Source organism: Artemia franciscana, chromosome 7, assembly GCF_032884065.1.
Source record: "Artemia franciscana chromosome 7, ASM3288406v1, whole genome shotgun sequence".
NCBI classification, from domain to species: domain Eukaryota; kingdom Metazoa; phylum Arthropoda; class Branchiopoda; order Anostraca; family Artemiidae; genus Artemia; species Artemia franciscana.
Window position 1 is genome coordinate 59,415,346 of NC_088869.1, and position 22,140 is coordinate 59,437,485.

Sequence of the window (22,140 nt, forward strand, 5' to 3'; positions counted from 1 at the left end):
TAACGTGTTCACTACTATTGTTTATTAGAAAATATTTTGTTCAATCTTTTTTTATTATTAAATAAAAAAAAAACAAGTTTTTTTAACTGAAAGTAAGGAGCGACATTAAAACTTAAAACGCACAGAAATTACTTCGTATATGAAAGAGGCTGCTTCCTCATCAACGCCCCGCTCTTTACGCTAAAGTTTTTTACTGTTTTAAAAAGTAGAGTTGAGAGAAAGAGTCAAACTTTAGCGCAAAGAGCGGGGCGTTGATGAGGAAGCAGCCCCTTTCATATACGAAGTAAAGTTTTAATGTCGCTCCTTACTTTCAGTTAAAAAAACTTGTTTTTTTTATATTTAATTTCTGAACGTTTTTGAATCAATGCATGTTTTGATTTTGGCTCTCCGCAGAGGAATAATCAAAACGAAATTTGCATATTTTTTTTTTGGCTTAATGGCTTTCTCATAATTTTGATCGAATGATTTTGAGAAAAAAAGAGCGGGGGACGAAACCTAGTTGCCCCCTGATTTTTTGGTTAATTAAAAAGGCAACTAGAACTTTTAATTTTTTACGAACCTTTTTATTGGTAAAAGATTTACGTAACTTATAAATTAGCTTACGTAAAGAACTTTTGTATTCTCATGTTTTTATTACATATATGAGGGGATTTGCCCCATCGTCAGTACCTCGCTCTTTACACTAAAGCTTAAATTTTATCCCAATTCATTAAGAATGACCCCCTGAATCACAAAAGCCGTAGAATAAGTAGTTAAAATTACTGAAAATACTTTAGCGTAAAGAGCGAGGTATTAGAAGGAGGTGAGCCCCTCATATGGGTAATAATTTCTGTTTGTTTTAAGTTTTATTGCTGTTCCTTACTTCCAGCTGAAAAAGCTTTTTCACTTTTATTTTTTAATTGTTTTTTTTTTTAAATAATGCTAGTAGCCTATATCCTGCTCTCCCTTCATGGAAATTTTCTTGTCCCATTACAAATTCTCCAAGGAAAGTTCCCCCAGCATATCCCTCTCTTCTCAAACCCTCCCCCAAACCAAAAAAATCCTCCTGAAAACGCCTGTATACTTCCCAATAACCATTACTATATGTAAGCACAGGTCAAAGTTTGTAACTTGTTGCCCCTCCCACGGGGACTGTGGGGGAGTAAGTCGTCCCCAAAGACATAGTTATTAGGTTTTTCGACTACGCTGAATAAAATGGCTATCTCAGAATTTTGATCCGTTGACTTTGGGAAAATAATTAGCGTGGGAGGGGGCCTAGGTGCCCTCCAATTTTTTGGTCACTTAAAAAGGGCACTAGAACTTTTCATTTCCGTTAGAATGAGCCCTCTTGCAACATTCTAGGACAACTGGGTCGATACGATCACCCCTGGGAAAAAGAAAAAAAAACAAATAAACACGCATCCGTGATCTGCCTTCTGGCAAAAAATGCAAAATTCCACATTTTTGTAGATAGGAGCTCGAAACTTCTACAGTAGGGTTCTCTGATACGCTGAATCCGATGGTGTGATTTTCGTTAAGATTCTATGACTTTTAGGGGGCGTTTCCCCCTATTTTCTAAAATAACGCAAATTTTCTCAGGCTCGTAACTTTTGATGGGTAAGACTAAACTTGCTGAAACTTATATATTTAAAACCAGCATTAAAATGCGATTCTTTTGATGTAGCTATTGGTATCAAAATTCCATTTTTTAGAGTTTTGGTTACTATTGAGCCGGGTCGCTCCTTACTACAGTTCGTTACCACGAACTGTTTGAAACTTGAGTATAAAGAATTTAATGAATATTCCCTATTTAAAAAAATACTATGATTTATTTTGAGTCTAATTTCGATTGATTCCCGACCCACCTGTTTTAAGTAGAGTGGAGATGCCTCTTCATCCACAGTGGGAGAACATCAGGGCTGTAGTTCAGCTCATTGATACTTTGCAAGGTTTCGTTGGCGCCCTATGTTCCATTCTTGGCTCTGGAGGACCTCTCATTACTGGCCACCAAAACTACAATCGCTAATAACATTTGATATCTACAGGTTTCTTTCAGGAAATTCGTCAGTTTTGAAGTATTTTCTTCGTGTCTTGGAAGTTCGTGAAACAAATGAAATAATTTTCAAGGAGTGATGAAAAATGAAAATGTTGGATTCAATATGCTTATACTTACTGCCAACTGCGCCCTCTACTTTATTAAAAAAAAAATTCAAAATTACAGTTCCATTATAGCCGTTAGATTGTTTATTTGAAATCTTGCACCCCTTAAATGTCTGCGCCAGGAGAAAGTTATCAGAAAGGAAGTAAAATTCAACCATTGGATAGAAGAGCGTACAAATAAATATATTTCGAGATTTGGTGGATTCAACAAACCCCCCAAAACAGGCGAAGGACATAAACGAATCGATAAAATACACAGAAAATCATAGACTTAAAAGATTTGGCGAGTTGTCTCCTTAGTCTTCCACCTGCGTAAGTTTCTGCATCGATACCTTTTTTCATCCTAAGTTAGAGGGAAGGCATTCTTTTATGACAAAAATTTATTTAATAGAAATATACAATTATCATATTATGAAGGCACGCACTAATAAAAACGTCTAGACGACTAGTCAAATAACAATAAAACTTGGGTGAAAACGAATGAAGGTAATGGAATTATTTTAACATGTCAATCAAGTTATAACACAAACGAAGATAAAAACAAAATCCAAAGGCACACAGTAAGAGCATTCAGAGGTTAGAAATAGCCTTAAAATACCGAAAATCCGTCAGAAAACGCACGAAACAGGCATTTATTGCTTTTTTCGTCTAAGAACAATGACTGTTGTTGTTATTACCAGACATAGCAGAGTAACTGTAATTATCCCCTTTAGCTGTGGTAATTTAAATGGTAAACGGTAACGTTGTCGTTGCCACAAAGCAGTGCGACTGGGCTTCGGTCCTTAATTAAAAAGTGGTAATTCGAATGTTCAATAGGAGAAATTTTATTAGAGACTTATGCCCAGTTATTAAAATAAGAAAGATCACTTTTTATAAAAAAGTATAAAAATACCATAAAAAATATCAGAATACTATTAATACAAGGGATAAAAGGGTATGTATCAGACTTAAAAAACAAAAAAAGGAATATAAAAATTGTGATAAAGTACGCTTGGTTTAAAACAGTAGCCTTAGTCTGGGTTCGAAAAAAAAGAATGTGACGAAAACACCTTTTGAATTACCCCAGTTACTCTGTGTATCCTGACTCCGTTGAAAAACAGTGCATATAAAGACAGCTTTACGAGCGAAATCAAAATTCCGGTCCATAATAATTAGACAAACACAATGGGATGCCTTGTCGCATGCTTTGGCGATCGCCCAAAAATATGGACATAATTAGGGAGAATAAGACACAACAGACCACATAAGGCTTTATAATCCATAAATTATGTCTCACAAAAGGGGACACTATTAGGGAATGATATCAAATGATGTATTTATTACGCTAATCCCACCCCCTCATCGTCTAGGAAGATTCTTGGCTCTTAGACTCCCGTCCCCTTATCCTAGAAGCTGAAAGACCCACGATGGTAAAGATAATGTGAAACCACTTCCAAGGAGAAACTACAGTCAGCAACTGCTGTCAGTTAAAGTTGGAGTTTCAAATAGTTTTAAAATGAAATCAAAATTTCATGTTGAAAATTGTAAAGATTAAAATATAAATGGAAGTTTCGATTAAAACTTTTAAGTCCTAAATTCCAAGCTCAAAATAACCACGAATTTAATGATCGATTTTAAACGTCTCTGTTAGAGGAAAATTGACTATGGATTTTTTTTTAATTCCAAATTCTGCAGTATTTGGTTATATTGTTTGAGTTTCTATTTTTATAACAAAAAACATTTTGTACTTTATGCGTAATGTAAGTTGAGTTTTTTCTTGCGCGGTCACATGTTTGTTTTTTTTCACAGCGTTTCCTGGTCATCGACGGTGTCAATTTACAAAAATGAGGGGGGGAGGGTAAAAATACAGGGTGGGGAGGGGTTAAATTTTGTTGTTTTTTCAGCTGTTACAATGAAAATACAAAAGAAGAAGATATTTTTGAACGAAAATGCCGAAAAAAGTATTTTTTTCAATCGTCAATCACACATGTATAGCAGGCCGACAAAGGGAGGTTGATAAAAGATAAAGACAGTTGTAAACTATCAAAATCTTCAGTACAAGTACTTTATAAAAGTATATATATTCAAAGTTTTAGTAAATTATAAATTCAACTCACTTTTTTTTCTATGGGTCTTATATGCTGGTGCAGTACCTTTGAGAACAATTTTTTAAATGAGTAAATGTAATTTCTATTTTATCTCTTATCTCTCTTACATTAAATCTTTCACTTTTTTCGTTGGGCCCCACATAAGTTAAGCAAAATAATTCAATGGAGTACAAAACACGGTGTTCATAATACTATGGGTGTCTCAAATCAAATATGAATAGAACTTCGGACATTTGAATATCATTAGCCTCGGGAGATAACAACAAGGCTTCCCAATTTCATACATAAAAAAATAAAAAAAAAAAATAAAAAAAAAATAAAGAAAAGTGATGAGATTTTTTTTAGATCAATCTTTCTTATATCGTACTCTAGCGATGTACTAGAGCGTTTTCAAATGCATTTCGCAAGTCAAGGAATCCGTTCACGTATTCTGTAGCTCTCGAGTAGTTATGACATTTTTTTACATTATATCCTTTCTTTATTTTTATATCCTTTCCCCTTGTCTCTTTTATCTTGTATCCCGTCTTTCATTGTTTTCGCCAGGTTTTCATTGTTTCATTTATTAAACCCTTTATTTCCAGGGAGTGTGAAACAGATACGTAAGCCTAGACTTGTCTCAGAGGGGAGTAACAATTGTGGGTGAGGGGACAAATACTGTAAAAGGCACAATTTATGCTCAAATACCCAACTTTTCCGCACCGTTATAAATTGTTTTTTGGAGGGGGGGGGGGGGGTCTCAGGGTAAGGCTAAGAAATTTCACCAGTTCCCTTGTATAGTTGTGTACAATTATCTTTAGATAAAAGGGAAGCATTAACATAACCACAAACGTTTTTGTTTTTGTTCTCCTTTTTAATTCTTCTCTTTTATTGTTTCTTTTTTGTTCTGTTTCTATACTTCTTTTTTTATTCTTCTTCTTCATTCTTCTCTTTTATTGTTCGTTATTATTCATATTTTATCCTTTGTTCATTCTTCTCTTTTATTATATCTTTTTTATTCTGTTTTATTCTTCGTTTTCCTGTTCTTTTTTCATAAAATATTTAAAAAAAATTCCAAACTGCTAGAATATTAAATTCTAGATTGCACTTTGCGGAATTCGGTGCGGATGTGGATGTCAATTTTGAAGCATATGACATAAAACAAAACATATGAAACTACAACTCAGATGAAAAACAAATAACTGAAAAAAAAATATATCAATACCTAAAGCTCGGAAATGATATAGCACTTCAAAGCATAAAATATGAAACAAAATATAAAAACTAAAACTTTCTTGGTAAAAGCAAAAGTAAAAATTAAAATAGTACTTAAAGCTCATGTAAATTTAAAACTGAAATACTTCGAAAAAACTAGTCTGTAAATCAATTATTCATTGACAATAAAAACCCGAATAGCAAATAATCCCATAACTTACAAAAAATTTAGGAATGTTAAATAAAAAAGGTATATAAATATAAAAATAGAAGTCGTGTTCTATAATATAAAACCTGATAATAAGTTTTTATAATATTTTATATATTATAAAACTGCAGTTTTATAATATAAAACAGTATTTTTATATAGTAAATTTATATAGTATTTTTAATTCGTAGACGTGTTAAGAAACAATACACAGATTCACTATGGGTGTTTTAAATTAAATATAAAAAAGACACATAATATTAAAACGTTATTAGCCTCTGAGATATTAACGAAGCTTTCAAATTCTACATACATTGGAAAGTGGTTAGAAAAAAAGTCTATTATAATACTAAAGCGTTTTCAAATGAACACATTTTCGAACTCGAGGGATCTGTCCACTCGTTATGTAGTTTTTGACAGGTTGGGCGTTAGATACCCTTTTCTACTTGCTATATCCTTTCTCCTTATCTGTTCTAGCTTGCATTCCATCTTTTATTATTTTCGTCAGAATTCAAATAGCGTTAAGTATTTGATTCCTAAGGACTAGGAAACAGGCATTTAAGATCAGATTTATCTTGGAAGGGAAGAAAAATCGACTGTAAATTGTGTGTCCAAATACCTTCAATTATCTGCATTTTATCCTCAGTTTTTTCTTGGGAGGAAGGCATTGCCTACTAAAGCAGGTTTTTCAGTTAAAAAATTATAGACTTAGAATTAGATAAGAAGTTAACAACATGAATACTGTTGCAACCGTTGGATATAATTCTGTAAGACATATAGTTCTCAAGGGTTATTAACTAAAAGGAGCCTCGTCTTCTCATCAAAATGGACTATGAAGGATTTTATTTGCAACTGAGAAATGAAGGTGTAACACAAAAGTTAACCATCCAGCAGTTTCTAAACAAGATTTCGAGCCTGTCCAGCAAACCAGGATGACTATAAATAACTAAACTACTAATGTATTCAATATTAATAGTTTCCTATTAATCACATCAAAATGGGAGGGGGGTGGTTTTCGAAGCTTTAAGTATGAGGATTGTCAAGGATAGAAAGGTGGAGTGGGATACTTTTTGTGACATTTACTTTATTCGGCAGTGAATCATTTTACATTCAAACTAGCTAATAACTACAGTTTTTACTGGTTGCACGATTGTCGTGTCCCTAATGTGAAACTGGAGCTGTGACCTCAGTCTCGTATAAATATTCGTTCAGAATACGGGATTCGCAATCGATTTTTTCTAGCTTTATGTAAAGTACGACTCTAGCTACACTGTTGAGTGCAACAGATCTTAATGGCAAACAACCTTAAAAAGTAAATGGAAACACCGACTCACAGGATAGTTCAATGCCACGTACTCATGTTCCTTAAAAAAGCCCGAGGACTTGGACTGTAAATAACAGCACGCATATTTGGTTTGCCACCAAAGACTATAACAGCTGTTTTGAAATAAATCTTTATATTCAAAATCTAATTTGTCTTTAGAAGAACTTTAAGCTCCAATTTTGAGATAACTCAAACCGTGACATATAGTCCTCTTTTGGGTCACGATCATAAAACACGAGATGTTATAAAATTACACATACTGACAGGACAACTATGCAACCAGTCGAAGATATACCTGCTATATGAAAATTTTTAACTATAAATTATTCCCATATATAAAATAGACTAAGAAAAAATATACAAATGCCCCAACAGTTCATACTTCCCTAGCCCTGCGCGCATGCAACGAATAAAATCACACACATGTATATATATATATATATATATATATATATATATATATTTATATATATATATATATATATATATATATATATATATATATATATATATATATATATATATATATATATATATATATATATATATATATATATATATATATATGTAATATTCATATATAAATATTAGCAAGGAACTTCAGCATTTGATGTGCTACTTTGACAAACATCCATGTCTTCGATAGAAACCATTGGTGTTGCTGCAACTTCTAAAGCTAGAAAGGGATTATTTTGTTAAATATTTATTTGTTATATATAAAATTGCTCTGTTACTACTATAGTATTCCATTAAATATTTCTAAATCAAGTGTAAATTACTACTTTACTTGTTCAACATAGATGAAAATATATTGGCAATGCCATCCAGCATTAGAATAGTTTCATGCCCCCCCCCCAACAACAGAAAAACCGCGGCAAAAGGAAGACTTTTTTGGTGATTTGAAACAGTTTCTTCATTTCTTTCTAGCAGGGGCGTAATTTTTATTGGGCAAGGGGGGCTCCAGACCTCGTTTTACCCGGCTGAAATTTGTTTCTTCAAAATATTGTCAAAACTAAGATAAGCCTGCACAATTCAAGCCTCCAGAGAAACAGGTCAATATTATTTATTATATCTTTGCCCTTATGGAACTACTATACAGGTAATTTTTCATTTCTCACTTGATTAGAGAAAACTGGCTCCAATTTTGCCCCGCTCCAGGATTTTGACGAAATTACGCCACTGCTTTATAGACACCCTCTAAACGCAAGAACAAACCCCAATTTTACTGTCTGTTTCATTCAAATATTACAAACTCAGCTATTAAAAAACACAATACTTAGCCTGAGTCGTATTGCAATGCCATTATGTAAGAGCCGTTTTGCGTCAAAACAAGATAGGTCTCTGGCAACCTTTTTAGGTTCATTTTACAGCTGCATCAATCGAAATATTCATATTCACATACGTACACGGCTACTAACAAGTAATTGCAACTCTAAAATTATCTGAAGCCAGCATAGCTCCACATCCTTTTCTTTCACCCCAATCTATTTAAAGCTTCACTCTTTATTCCCCCCCCAAAAAAAAAATCAAATTTCCTCTCCTTCCTACCCTATTCGAGGACAAGTTGCTTCTCTTTAGGCCCTAGACGGATAGTCCAAAATCCCAATTTTTGGCTAACTACAATTCTTCCATTCCTATAACGTAACCTGGCCAGATTAACTTTTTTTTTTTTTTTTCATAGTAGCCCTAGAGAGTGATATTGGGCCACGTCTTCGTAGAGCTTGTTATTTGATATTCGATCAATTAAACGAGTGCCTCAAACAATCTTTATACAATTCCCCTTGAAAACATCTTCCCAATCCCTTCGAATCATCCATGTTTCTGACGCATACATGAGCACTGCTATTAACGTGGTTTCCAATACCCTAATCTTAGTTGGAATTACTTTCCTTTTCTCCCAAACTTTATTCAGCTGCGGAAATTATCTTGGGCCTTATATGCACACTTGCACCTTCTAAGATTTCGTCCTATGAACTCTCTATATTTTTAAAAATAGTCTTCTCTTTTAAATCTTTTTCCAATCAACGTTAAGCTAATAGGGCTTTACTCAAATTATTAGGAAGATTGTGAAGCCAATCAGGATTGTGCAAAACAAGCGCAATTCATTTATTAGCTAATTTTTCTTCTAACAATTCTTACAGAGATGTATATCCTGAACTTGAGATAGCTCCTACTGATTCAAGTCGAAAAGATCCTACATTCTTTAGTTATGTATAATTGCATCCATACTAAAAGGGGTTTAGTTTTCGAAAGTTGTTGCTCTTTTTTCACGAACATGTTCATTTTTTTTTTCAATGTCGAACGTTTCTAAAAACACATTACGTTAAATAATCCAAGCCTTCTTTTTTAATTTCGAACTTCGGATTTAATAGTTGTAAGATAATATAGGCATTAAATAAAAATGGTGCAATTAACAATTTTATGATACCAATAGCGGTAAAGTAATATCATAGAGAAATAAAAGGGCTCCTTACGAAAAAATATTTTGAAAAAAAATGTAATACGAGTATTATATAATATTTTATTATTATTATTACATATATTATATTTATTATATGATTTAATGAAATATAACGAATAAAAAAAAATCCATTCTTTTAACAGCCTGAAAATTCTGCCCCGAAACAGAACCAATCAAATTTTAAAAACCTCTCCCTTTCTGCCTATTTCCCTCTTTTTCTGACATACGCTTAACGAATTACGTGATTGACTTAAGAAATACGTTACAGACACAAACCAACGAGATTAAAGCAACCTCATTACCACGAAACTACAACAAGAGATCTATCTCAGTGGCGCCAATTCACAAAAACTAAAGAGGGAGGGGAAGTTTGTCGTTTTTATTCAACAAAAACATCAAAAAAGGTCTTTTAAAGATGAAAATGCCCTGAACTACTTTTTTTGGTAATATGGATTTTATTTGAATGCAAAACTAATGACTTACTTTCAATGGCCATGTCTTTTGCACCCTCTTGACCTGAATAAAAACGAGGAGACACCTTCATCTCGCAAGTTGATGCGAATTCTTTTCCTTCGTCTAAAGCTAGTAAATGTGGTAAAATTGTCTCCATTGGAATGCCACCTATTGGAAAAGAAAAGTCTAAAATCAAAAGTGCACTCAAAAAAAAATCCTTGTCACTTTTTTTTTTTTTTTTTTTTTTTTTTTTTTTAGGTACCCAGAAAAATTTCGAAAAAATAATTAATTTGTAAACAACTATTTAAAAAATTAATAATTTACACTATTCACTAAAACTATTAGTATCACCCTTAAGGATGCAGAAACAAAAAATTTTCCCGATATAATTAGCTTTAATTTATGAATGTTGATTGCTACAGCTGTTAGTCTTCAGATCTTTATTTCTTCTTGGACAGCTATTTGTTAATTATTTAAATGGTATAGTTTTCCTGTTTTTATAATTTCATATCCATCAAAATACTTTTTAGCTGTTTATTAATGTTTAACCTCTGTGAATATGAAATACAAACATGTTGCACAAAAAAAAAAAAAAATTGAGCTTATACGCCACCCACGACGTCCCACTATTTCAAACGACATTCCAAGAATTATTGTCGATAGTTTGTTTGACTCTTTATGCATCATTTTCTCCTTTTTTTGCTATAGCACGCGTACAAAGTAGTACTTAAACAAAATATTAGCCCCCCTTTTTAGCTAACCAATCTGCTCACCCGCCGTAAACCTGGAGAGCTTATGGTTGGACTCATACCCATGTAACATCTAAACTTCAGATGCCAGATGAGGTGAAAACGTCTGGTCCTCCTGCAAATATAAGTAGAGGAGGGAGGTGTCTACAACAGGATTTTTTCAGGGTGGGTGGGGGTACCAAAAAACTTTCTATCTATTTAGACTCACTTCAATAATTTAACATGATCCTATTCCATCTTTGGTATTACCTTTCATAATGGTATGCAAAAGTATAATACATTATTTATAATATATGTTCTCAAAGATATTATATTTAATACATTTGATGTATATATATATATATATATATATATATATATATATATATATATATATATATATATATATATATATATATATATATATACTACATATAACATCTGATTATAAGTACATATGTTATATTATATAATTTATATGTGTATATTATACAATATACTATATAGTGGATTTTTTTTTTGTTGTATTGTATAAAACAAGTAATTTTTAGTACTTAGATCTTAGAACTTAATAACCTAAGTCCAAAACGGTTAAGTTTAAATATTTATGTCCAGTAAGAGAATGAACATAGGGCTAATTACTCCTTATTAAAGTCAGTCCTTAGACAACAGATCAGAGCATAATGAAATTTCGATTTTTTAAGAAAACAATTTAAGCAGTCAAAGATACAGAACCTTAAGATTGATCAGGCAAAAGACCGGCCAAATGTAATGCATTCTAAAAGATATACAAGAACAGTAATTTTAATAATTCAACGTTAAGCATAACTGTAACCAAAGCAGCTTCCCCGGTAATGAGAAACATGGCGAAATCTTTGTTGGCAGTATTGTAAGGAGGGGCGGGGCAGGGTGATGGTGGAAAAAATTTGTGTACTTTAGACAAAATTAAGCAAAATACACCCTCCCCCTCTCTCCTTTGTATTAGCCACCCTTATTATAAGGATATTTGCTTTATGTTAATACTAAATATTTAGTATTTACGAAGTTTTGAGTTATCTTGCAACAGCGATTAAACTAAGGGTATTTACGAAATTTAGAAAAAAGGGAACATTTAGAGATCAGTTCTCAGTTTGAATTTCTTATCCACGACATTGAGATAAAAACATTTAATATCGCTGGACCCATAGGTCTATTCATTCTTGATCATTTCGAAATTAAGATATTTCTTTTGGTTGTTTCGAAATTAAAAAATTTTGAGAGCAGTACTACAATGGCCTGTACGAAAAGTTTGGTTCAGTCCCGCTTTCTAGGGCTTTAATGAGAGAAGGGTTGAGATGGCATGCTCTGCGGGTGAAGGATGACTAATTGCCATTTTGGGACGACCGTCCAGGGTTAAATGGAAAGCAAGTCGTCCGCGATTGGGTTGAGAGGATATCGTAAAGAAAGATTTAAGGGAAACGGAAGCTTTCTGGGAGGTGTAAAGAGGGAGGCTTTGAATAAATTAGGATGGAGAAGTGTATGTAGCTGTGTTAGCCACAGGCGACGCGGTTCTGCAGTTGAGACGTTAGTGGCAGTAGTGGTACTACCACAGTTTTGTCCGTGTTGCGAAGTGGAACCAAGAAAATAAAACGAGTAAAACTAATTTATTAAACTTGATAACTTTTTTTCCATAATAATTCCAACATCAACATAATTGAAAATAGACCCTTTCTATGTCAGGACGAAATGGGAACTGAATAAAAACTCCGATATTGGATGGTAATTCAAGAAACTAAATCTGAGTTCATTCTATGTAATGTAAAAGTTAATCGCTTACCAGATCTGATATTATCTTAGATTTTATTAGGTTGTGAAACATTATAATGTAAAAGCGAAGCATCCGTATTAAGTTCATTATTTTGCGGTTTGTTATTATTTATTTTAGTGGTTGTTTTTTACGGTATTTTAATATTTAGATCTCGTCAAAAATTTTGGCATTGCATTTTTACTTTTTCACAGGCTAGATGTATCCTCGTTTTTTCTTCTGCTCCAGTTTTTTCTCATCTTAACTATACTAAAATCTACCATTTCAGGACACTTCCAGGCTAAAAAATTAAATTAATTTTATGAATTTATAATAAAATAGTAAAGCATGAAAATACAGGGTAACTATTTCAGGATAAGAGTGTAAAATTTACCTAGTACAACTTTAAAGAACATATCTTCAATGAGTTCTGGTTCAAATTCAAGAAGCGGTTGCAGCTCCAGGAGCAACTTTAAACATCGCTCTTCTTTATCCTGAGGTCGAATCTGTTCGAGATGGTTCTGCAGATCGGTAATGGCACGACCCCGAAGAAGCTCAACAACACATTTATAATCATCAGGGGCATAGTCTAAAGTAGTGAAATAAAAACGAAAAATTAAATTAAAAATGTAAAGAAATGCTTTTTCATTACAATTTCCACTTCTTATTCCCGATTCCAATGCGATTCTGAAATGATTCCTGAGTCCAAGTTTTAGCATATTCAAATGTATCGCTTACAACTTTTTTTTTTACAGAGTAAGTTTGGTACCTAGAAATGTTCTTCTTATAAAACATAGAAGAAAATGTTAAAGGTTCTGTTGTTTAGTTTTCCCTATAAAATCACCCTTAACTCAATAGATATCTCTTTTTAGAAGCTTTCTAACAATAAACTTTCTTTTTTGCATAATTCTTCATCGTCACGAACTAAATATAAATATAAATTAACTATTTTCTACTTCTTCCTAAAGCTTAAGGTTTTGGCAAGAAAATACAGAACTTTCTACTGTATTTGGGATAATTTCCCAAATTATCCTAACAAATTATCCCTACCTGGGAGTTCCAATTTTTCCAATTAAAATTTGAAAAAAAAAAGTATTTAGCAATGAAATTACCAAAAAAGGTATTGTTGAAATACAGGGGGGGGGGGGAGAATTTAAGGGGAGGAGCAAACGTCCCCCACAAGTACCCTTGGACACTCCTGTTCAAAGTTTGGGTTTGGTTTTTGGTAAAAGATTGATAAAGCAAAGCAGATTTTATTCAACATCAATAATTCCGTAAGGTATAAAAATACAGATTACAGAAAAAATATATTCTCTTTTTTGTCTGATGCTGTCATTATTTTTTCAAGAGTTACTTAATGATGAAACTAATGAAATCGACCAGTAAGACTACATTTTATTTGTTAATAAAAAAAAGTTATTTTTAGGGTTTAATATTAGGCAAAAGTTTATTCAAGAAGCTTATATTGTCAAATATATGAACGTAAGATATAAATTTCAGATACTTATTTCAAACTTTAATATGCCTGTATTACGAATTATTAACCGTACAGAAAGAAAATATCATCCTGAAAACATCTGAATTGTACTAACAATAAAAAAAAATAATAAATCAATATATATACGGTAATAAATGAAATGAATAAATAAAATTAAATAATACATAATATCTATAAGTTACCAACCAAGTTATGCCAAAATTGCCTAGGCTTTTCGCCATATTTACATAACTTTTGTGTGCACACATAGTACATTTTACATTTCCATTTTTATTTTTAGTTTGTGGTGTCCGCCCGTTGACAGTTTGCCATACTTCTTCATTTATGTTTCTTCTTCCTTCACATTTACCATGTTATATTTAATTTGCCACTAGTATTCTTTTACATTTGCATTTTTATTTTTAGTTTGTTGAGTCCACCCGTTGACAGTTTGTCATACTTCTTTATTTATGTTTCTTCTTCCTTCACATTTACAATGTTATATTTGATTTGCCATTAATCTTCTTTTACATTTCCATTTTTACTTTTAATTTGTGGTGTCCACCCGTTGACATACAGAGCTCTGGTTGTAATAACCTTTGAAAATTATAGCATAATAACATTCAGACTTTCAACTTTTCTTTTGCCGGTTGTGAAGATTACCATACATTTCATGACGTGCACACGAGCTGTCCAATAGTTCAGCACTTCAACTTAAACAGTTTTAACAAATTTTTATTTACCTGGAGTGAAGAGCACCATACATTTCATGTGAGCTAATTCCATTTCATCGACATCCAAGGATTTCAACATAGAGGCGTGTCTTAGGAGTTTATCACATATTACCTTTAAGAATAATAAAATGAAACTAGACAAAAAAATGAAAATTCTTCTGTTCTGAAATTTATATTCGTCTGGTATCAAATAAAACGTTTTCTAGTATTTCTAATTAAGGTAGAATTTTAGTCTAAAATTTGTCACTAAAATTAATTTAGAATTGAGGTCAAAAAATATCATCTAGATTTAGCAAAATGAAACATCTACTAATTTTTCAGACGTTGTCAATCGATGAATCAAGGAACAAATGAGCAGTTTAGTTACCGACATTATGACACAGGAAAATTACAACGAAGATGCTTTACTGGTTTTGCGTAATACACCAATCACTACCGCATATAAGCTACATATTATTTGCAGTATATACATAAATAGTCAACGTATAGCATGTAAAACAGAATTTGGGGTAGTTAATCAAAAATCTCGAGCAAGCGAGTCTCATCTAGTCGGGTTATCCTCAATTGGGCGTATGGACACGGTGAATTATTTTGGATTAATTTCCAGTGCATCTTTGAATGACAAAAACTCTAGCTGTTCAAGCTATCAAGGAAAAATTTTCAAAAGATGTGAGGTATGCTTACCAGATTATAAAGGATAGATTAAAAAAAATGCTTAGGAAGGCTTTAAAGTGCAATGTTTACTGCCCTGTATGTTTTTTATCACGCCGGTTTTTTTTTTTTTTTTTTTTTTTTTTTTTTTTTTTTTTTTTTTTTTTTTTTTTTTTTTTTTTTTTTTTTTTTTTTTTTACAAGATACCTTATTAATCTGCAGACAGTTCTTTAGATACATTTTTTTTTCTTGCCTTTCCCCCATAGACCAGGAATCCTTACATCGCTAAGAAATAGAGTGTCTTATATTACAGAGACAGTGGATAAACTATCGACAAAATTACAAAATCCTAGACAATTCACTGTCGATTTAATGCTGAACTGCATCCAGGTTTAAATAGCGTCGGAATTGTTTTCATTTTCTTATTTCCTTGGTTGTTTGTGGTTTGGATAATGCGTAGGTTCCATTTTCGCTTTCTTTTCATTTCATATGTTGTATCTTTGTGCGTATTTTTTAATAATAGGGTTAAATCAGTTCTCAACCCTATTTTCACCAGCAGTAGCCTTAAATCACGATAGTTCACAATTTGCCATGGATCTATAATGCACTATATACTACAACTATTAAGCAACTATGACCAACACTGCCCCACTGAGTCGCTACAGCCCCATTAAGGGGCGGAAACGCCACTTTTTGAATAACTCATTTACACTCTTGAGGTGAATACATCCAATTGACGTTCGACAAGAAGCAAAGAAAAAAAATTAAACCAAACAAAGGTGATTTTCAACCAGTGCAAAAAAGCAAAAAAAAAAAAACGAAAAAAAAGCAAAAAAAAAAAAAACAACAACAAGAGACAAAGCAAATATTTTGATAAAGATTTCCACTAAGCCGTTCTCAGCACGCAAAATAAGGGGCAGAAAGAAAGGTATACGAAAAAGAAAAAAGAAAACTTTTTTTTTTATCTGTAAACGTATTTAAAAGAGTCAAGAACTGGCACAGCCCTGGGCTGCTGCGTTAGTCTAGGTCACTTATGCTTTGATTTCTATTTTTATTCTTTATAATAACTGCCCATTGATATTAGTTAAAAGTATGCTTTATTCAGTTCTGATATTCGTCCCCTGTCAAGAGTCTTTTGTATTCCCCTAGTTCTACTATCTTTTCATTTACCTGTTTAGCAAGGTCAGTAAAATGACTTGCTCTTAAGGAATCCAGGACAGGGAATAAGCCAAGTTCTTCAGCACACTGAATTAGACCCAGGACGAATAACTGACACCAACTTCCTTTGAGTAAGGTCAACTGTAGGTTCAAACTAAAATAAAGAGGCGTTTTAGCTTTTAAAGAGGCAAAGGATTTACAGACGAACTCAAAAGCTGTGACAGAATAAAATTTTACTGGCCAATAAAAAGAAAGAGGAAAAAGAAGCCAAAAAAGACGAAAGGACTTATCTTCTAAAATAATAACAGATTTATTTTCCCATGGAAATGAAAAAGACGTGTACTTAACTAAAGGACTAAGAACGCAAAACTTGAAAGTAACTTCTAAAAAAAGACCAAACTAAACCAAAGCAAACTTAACATAAAATGAGAAGAAAAGAAAACTAACTGAAAAACTAAAAATAGACCCAAGACAGTAATGGCACCAAATTTCATTGAGTAGTTCATACATTGAAATGACATAGGTGTTTTCTGTGTCTAAAATAAAATTTCTAAAATTTACATTTCTAAAACAACGTGAGGACATACACACAAAAAAAGACCTTTCCAGGACGAGTTCTGCTTTATTTCAAACGAGCTTTAGCGTAGAAGTTGAAGAAATGTAGCCTATCTACAGAGAAAATGGAGAAAAGATTCTACAAAAGATGATTCTTTATAGAAAATTAGAATTTCGATAAGAACCTGACTCAAATTCTAAGAATAGTCTTGCAAAGACCTACAGCCAGTAGCGGTTTTAAGTCTCATAATCTAGAAGGGGGGGGGGGCAAAGCATACCACAGGTATACTTTTTACGTCAAATTTAAGAAATTTAATGCTAGTGGAAAATGGGGGGCCAGCTGCCCCCCTCTCCACCTAGGCCTAGAACCGCCACTGCCTACAGCGTAGGAGAAGCATGAAGATTTTAAAAAAGGAAGGGAAAAGTTATTTTTGGCCTAAAAAAGGAAGGGAAGGAGGCGTAATGAGGATACACCCACTTAAAAAAAATTTCATTCATATGGCAAAACATTTTTTGGAGTAACAGGAAACCACTAGTCCATGTTGCAATTTTACCACAACTCTTATTATCCTCGCAGTTGCGGAGGCTTCAGATCCGCTAATTCATGCCATATCAATAGAGCCTAATAGAGTTAAATAGAGGTTGTTTGTGAGAACATTGCTATGCTCCTAATTTGTTTTCGGTGTGAATGCTTTTGCATAACATCAACCATTCAACATTTAGAAATTTGAAGCTTTGCTTGTTTTTGAAGGCAAATCTATCAAAACAAGTTCTCGTAGTGTAGTGGTTATCACGTGTGCTTCACACGCACAAGGTCCCCGGTTCGAACCCGGGCGGGAACATTTTTAATTTTATATGATTTTTATCGAAACTGTTAAAGATGTTATTTATGTTTGAATCCAAATGATGGTTTTGTACGTACGATGGAAATAAGTCTGATATTTTTATTTAGGGTAAATTTCATAGATATCTGAATATTCACTGAATTGAAAACTTGCCGATTTTCTTTACACCGTAAAATAAGCTAAAACTATTTCTGAGTAAAGCAGAAAAATTTTGAAATCATGAAAGCTGAGAGAGGCGACACAAGACTGTATTTGTGCAGGCCGAAGGCTCAAGCAAGGGAAAGAAAGAGACAAAAAACTGACGAGGTCGACCTTTTTGGCAGTAAAATACACATGTCCGATTGAAAAAAAAAAAAAAAAAAAGAATGCTTGATTGAAGCTAAAATGGGTCTGAACCGTACATGTTCAGCCAAGTGTTACCAAAATATAGTTTGACTAACTCCTAAGATTCCCAATTATTTCGAGTTACGACTGCACTCGAAAAGAACTAAGTCTACTGGGTCTTTGTGAATCTGATTGAAAATGAACCCAATGGTACCCTACGAGATGTTTATACTGGGAGTGCGGGTCTCCCTACCCCAGTCTGAAATTTCCCTCAAATTTGGGCGCTCTTTATTTAAGTTGTCAATAAAAAAAATTGTAATTGCACCCCCCCCCCAAAAAAAAAGAAATTCAGTGCATGTGCCTGGTGCACTAGGTACTAAAAGAAATGATATGCAGCGTAAGTTTGCCTGGATGCACTTTTGAGTCGTGCTGGGGCCATCAAGCAGATTCATGGAAGCACCTATCAATACAACTGAAAATGCGACATTGTAAAGCCGGTTTGAGTAGCCCAGTTGCAATTTGAAACAACCCAAGTCTGAAGGATTGACAACCCTGCCCGAAAGACAAAAATTGATAGAGACTATTTGCCACTTACTGGAGTTTTTTAAAACTATCAATAGAAGAGACCCAGTTGATGGTGGAAAAAAGTACTCTGGCAGTGGTTTCGACAATGTATGCGTGATGATGCTCCATCAGACCTGGATCAATGTCGGATATGGTGAATCTAAAGTGTGCCTCCGAGAGCAGGGGTACTTCTTGAGGTGTGAAATCTTCGAAACTTTTGCGAATCATTGTCCATGTTGTGTCCTCCTGAAATAAATATTAAAATATCTTTTTCTTCAATTAAAAATATATGCACATATTTTCATAATTAGCCATGCCCTTCCCCCTTCCCAAATATAACTTTGTATTAACCCAAAATAACTTTATAGTTATTTATATTAAAACATTCTAGTCAAGAATTTCAACTGCGTGCTATTGCATTTGGGAGTGAAGAGAATATGGAATAAATAACATGTTAGAATAGGCTAAGTCAAGTCGGTTTATACATATAAAAAAAAAAACTAAAAATATTGGCCCCAAAAAGCATTTGTCAATTTTTTATTATTAATTCATCATCATTTGTTAGTACTACATCCTTAGATCCTTATGAAAGCATAAAGTCAAGACTGAACCGACTGCTCCGACGCTAGAAGTAAAAATGAAAAATTCGGGTGGACTACTCAAAATGAGTTTCGAGAGGAAGATATGATGCTACATTTTTAGATTCTCTTTGTGTTTGTATTCCAGATCAATTATCAAGTCTATACTCCAGGGATCAGTGAAGAAAAAAAATGGTGACAATATTTTCACAAATATACATTTTAAAGTTAGATAGTTGCAATTCTAGACGATAAGCTGAATTATAGTAGCCTTTCTTCACGTATGTGTCGCGAAAAAAGTCCTAAAAATCCTAGGTTCGGCCCTCTAAATAATGGATAGTCAACGGACTAAGCCCTTATTACCTCTTCCAGTAACTTGAAACAAAAAGCCGACTTTACGTCCGTAAATCAAACCCTGCTTCCGGTCAGGCACTTCCTCAGAAGGGAAATTTGGCCTTTGTTTCAACTTCAAAGTGTCAATATTTTGCAGAATCTACCCTATATTTTTCTCCTAATTCATCAGTTTTGAGCGTTTTACAAAAAAATCCTTACCCTCTATCCGAAGTATTTTGTTTTATGTGCGTACCTGCTTTTGATGTACAATGAACCTGTCCTCGTGTTCAACCCTTTGCTAATCTTAAAATCTGAGGTGTTTTCACGTCTGTGAATAGGATCGTTATTCTACGACTAATAAATATATCGAATTTAGAAGGGAAACTTATGTTTTACCCGAATTCCAAAGCATCTTGAATTGCAGGTTCGTCCATATTTTGTTTATATTTCGCCTATTTTGCGGTGTTTCACGAAAAAGCCTATTCCCATCCCTCCAAAATAAATTTATTTCGTAGCTGCCTGCTTTCGGTGTATAAAAATGGTCTTACGTCAGTGACGTCAATCGAAGGAGGGCGAGGGCCACGTGCCCATTCAAAAAATTTTAGACCCCCGCCCGACCTCCTTAGATTTTGAAAATTCTCATTTAGGAGGTTGTTTCATTGAAAAATACCCTTTTCAGCCATTTAATTGAATTATTAGAAAGAAATAGCAAATCCCCCCTCTAGATTTTTATCCCCTCTAAATTATCGTGAATTGACGCCTCTGCCTTCTGTTCAGCCCACTGACAATCTTAAAAGTTCAAGAGCTTAAATTGATACAGTCTTCGTTACGTGACTAACAATAAGCTACACTTAACTACTCCACTGAATAATGCATGAAAGGGTTATGACACCATGACTGTATAACCAACATCCTTTAGGGAATCGCATTTACTTCAAGAAGACGTAAATAAAAACGTATCTATATGTATAAAACTAATAATTAGCGTAAACGAAGCTAATTGGGCGGTTGAACACCCAATGTTGTTGAAAGTAAATTCAAGAGATATTTTATTTTTACTGTGAAAGGGTTCATAGTTTCTATTTTTTACTATTGGTACTATTGTTATTCCAATTATTGTTATTGTGGAATAGTGCGATGAGAGATTGGCAATAGTTTGTATTGCGGTTATGTAGTTTTTATTTTGCATTATTTTAGTTATGTTATTTTTTCTTATGCTTTTTTACGATAATTATTATTTTTATATGCAAGAAGCCGCCCTGTCGCATGATTCCTTTTTTATTGGGGGGGGGGGGGGGCTAATAGTAAAAACAGTTGTAATATCTTGTTTTTAATAAACTATACTTGAACTTCTCTTACTTTACTATGAATTTTTAGGCGTCATGCTATTATTTAATAAATGAAACATCCCTTCATTTTGCCTTATTTTGTCCATGCAATTTTGTATATATATATATATATATATATATATATATATATATATATATATATATATATATATATATATATATATATATATATATATATATATATATATATATATATATATATATATATATATATATATATATATATATATATATATATATATATATATATATATATATATATATAGCGAGCGGAAACACCTATTGTAAAGATTATTTTTACATTAGGCTAGGTCAAGGTAAAAACGCCTCCTTTTACACATTGCCACTTAATTTACTAGATGCTGCTGTTATGAAAAATTTCCTACGAAGTACATAATCGAAGATGTATTCGAAAAAAATTATTTCTCTTTTACTATATTAACTTTTTTTTTAATAATAAACTAAAAATATCAGATCAAACGATTCTGTAGAGCGTTTGGAAAGAAATCACAAGACCGGATAACTTGTGCAAGCCCTAGTCTGGACGCGTTCATTTCTAGGCCAATATTTACGGAAAAAATAATTACTGAGAATTACGTTAGAATAATATAGAGGGTGTATCCAACACAGACTGCTAGTCTCACTTTAACTAGGTTACTCTATAAGCAAGCTACTTCAGGAAATACTCTGCGTTTTGGACATTTTAATTTCGTTGCTTCAACTGCATTTAATAATTTTAAGTTGCATTTAAGAAATAACGTATGGTTAAAATGTTAGGTCGATTAGTTCAATAAAATAAACATCGCACAGATTTAACAGAGAAGAAACTTTCTTATATATTCTGTAAAACATAACAGAAAACCAAATTAATGGGTATGGACTCTACCCTTTCCCTGGAATTGTCGCTATTGTAAACAAAATATTATCAGTCGTGAATAACATACCTCGGTTAGTGCAGCTGGTGATGATGACATTGAATCTTGCGAGTAATTTATCACCGTCATGGGTTCCTGTTTCAAGTTTATAATATTCTGATTTTCTTCTATTGCCCCAATTCCATTATTATTTGTTGGGGACTTCGAGCCATTAGTTTTTCCAAGCCTTCTTGGTGACATTTGTACCGCTAAAAGTCAGAAAAATAAGTCTCAGATCAAAGCAAGATAAGAAGCTAAAACATTCCTCTCTCTTTAGAATTTTT

General features: G+C 32.9%; 1 protein-coding gene and 1 non-coding gene across 2 annotated transcripts in view; one reads left to right on the plus strand and one right to left on the minus strand.

Annotated features, from left to right (window-relative positions):
- Positions 1 to 2,501: 2,501 nt before the first annotated feature.
- The window catches only part of LOC136029545 (nuclear receptor subfamily 2 group C member 1-like), a 74,229-nt gene continuing 54,590 nt past the window's right edge, over positions 2,502 to 22,140 (minus strand). Inside the window, exons 4-10 of the mRNA XM_065708016.1 lie at positions 21,887 to 22,065; positions 18,714 to 18,928; positions 16,407 to 16,548; positions 14,595 to 14,697; positions 12,769 to 12,963; positions 9,894 to 10,031; positions 2,502 to 7,625 (exon numbers count right to left, since the gene is read on the minus strand). Coding sequence (XP_065564088.1) covers positions 7,537 to 7,625; positions 9,894 to 10,031; positions 12,769 to 12,963; positions 14,595 to 14,697; positions 16,407 to 16,548; positions 18,714 to 18,928; positions 21,887 to 22,065 — 1,061 coding nt within the window. The 3' untranslated portion in view covers positions 2,502 to 7,536. The remainder of the gene's footprint in view (positions 7,626 to 9,893; positions 10,032 to 12,768; positions 12,964 to 14,594; positions 14,698 to 16,406; positions 16,549 to 18,713; positions 18,929 to 21,886; positions 22,066 to 22,140) is intronic.
- Positions 17,719 to 17,791, plus strand: Trnav-cac (transfer RNA valine (anticodon CAC)). The gene has a single exon. It is a non-coding gene; the product is annotated as a tRNA-Val (tRNA).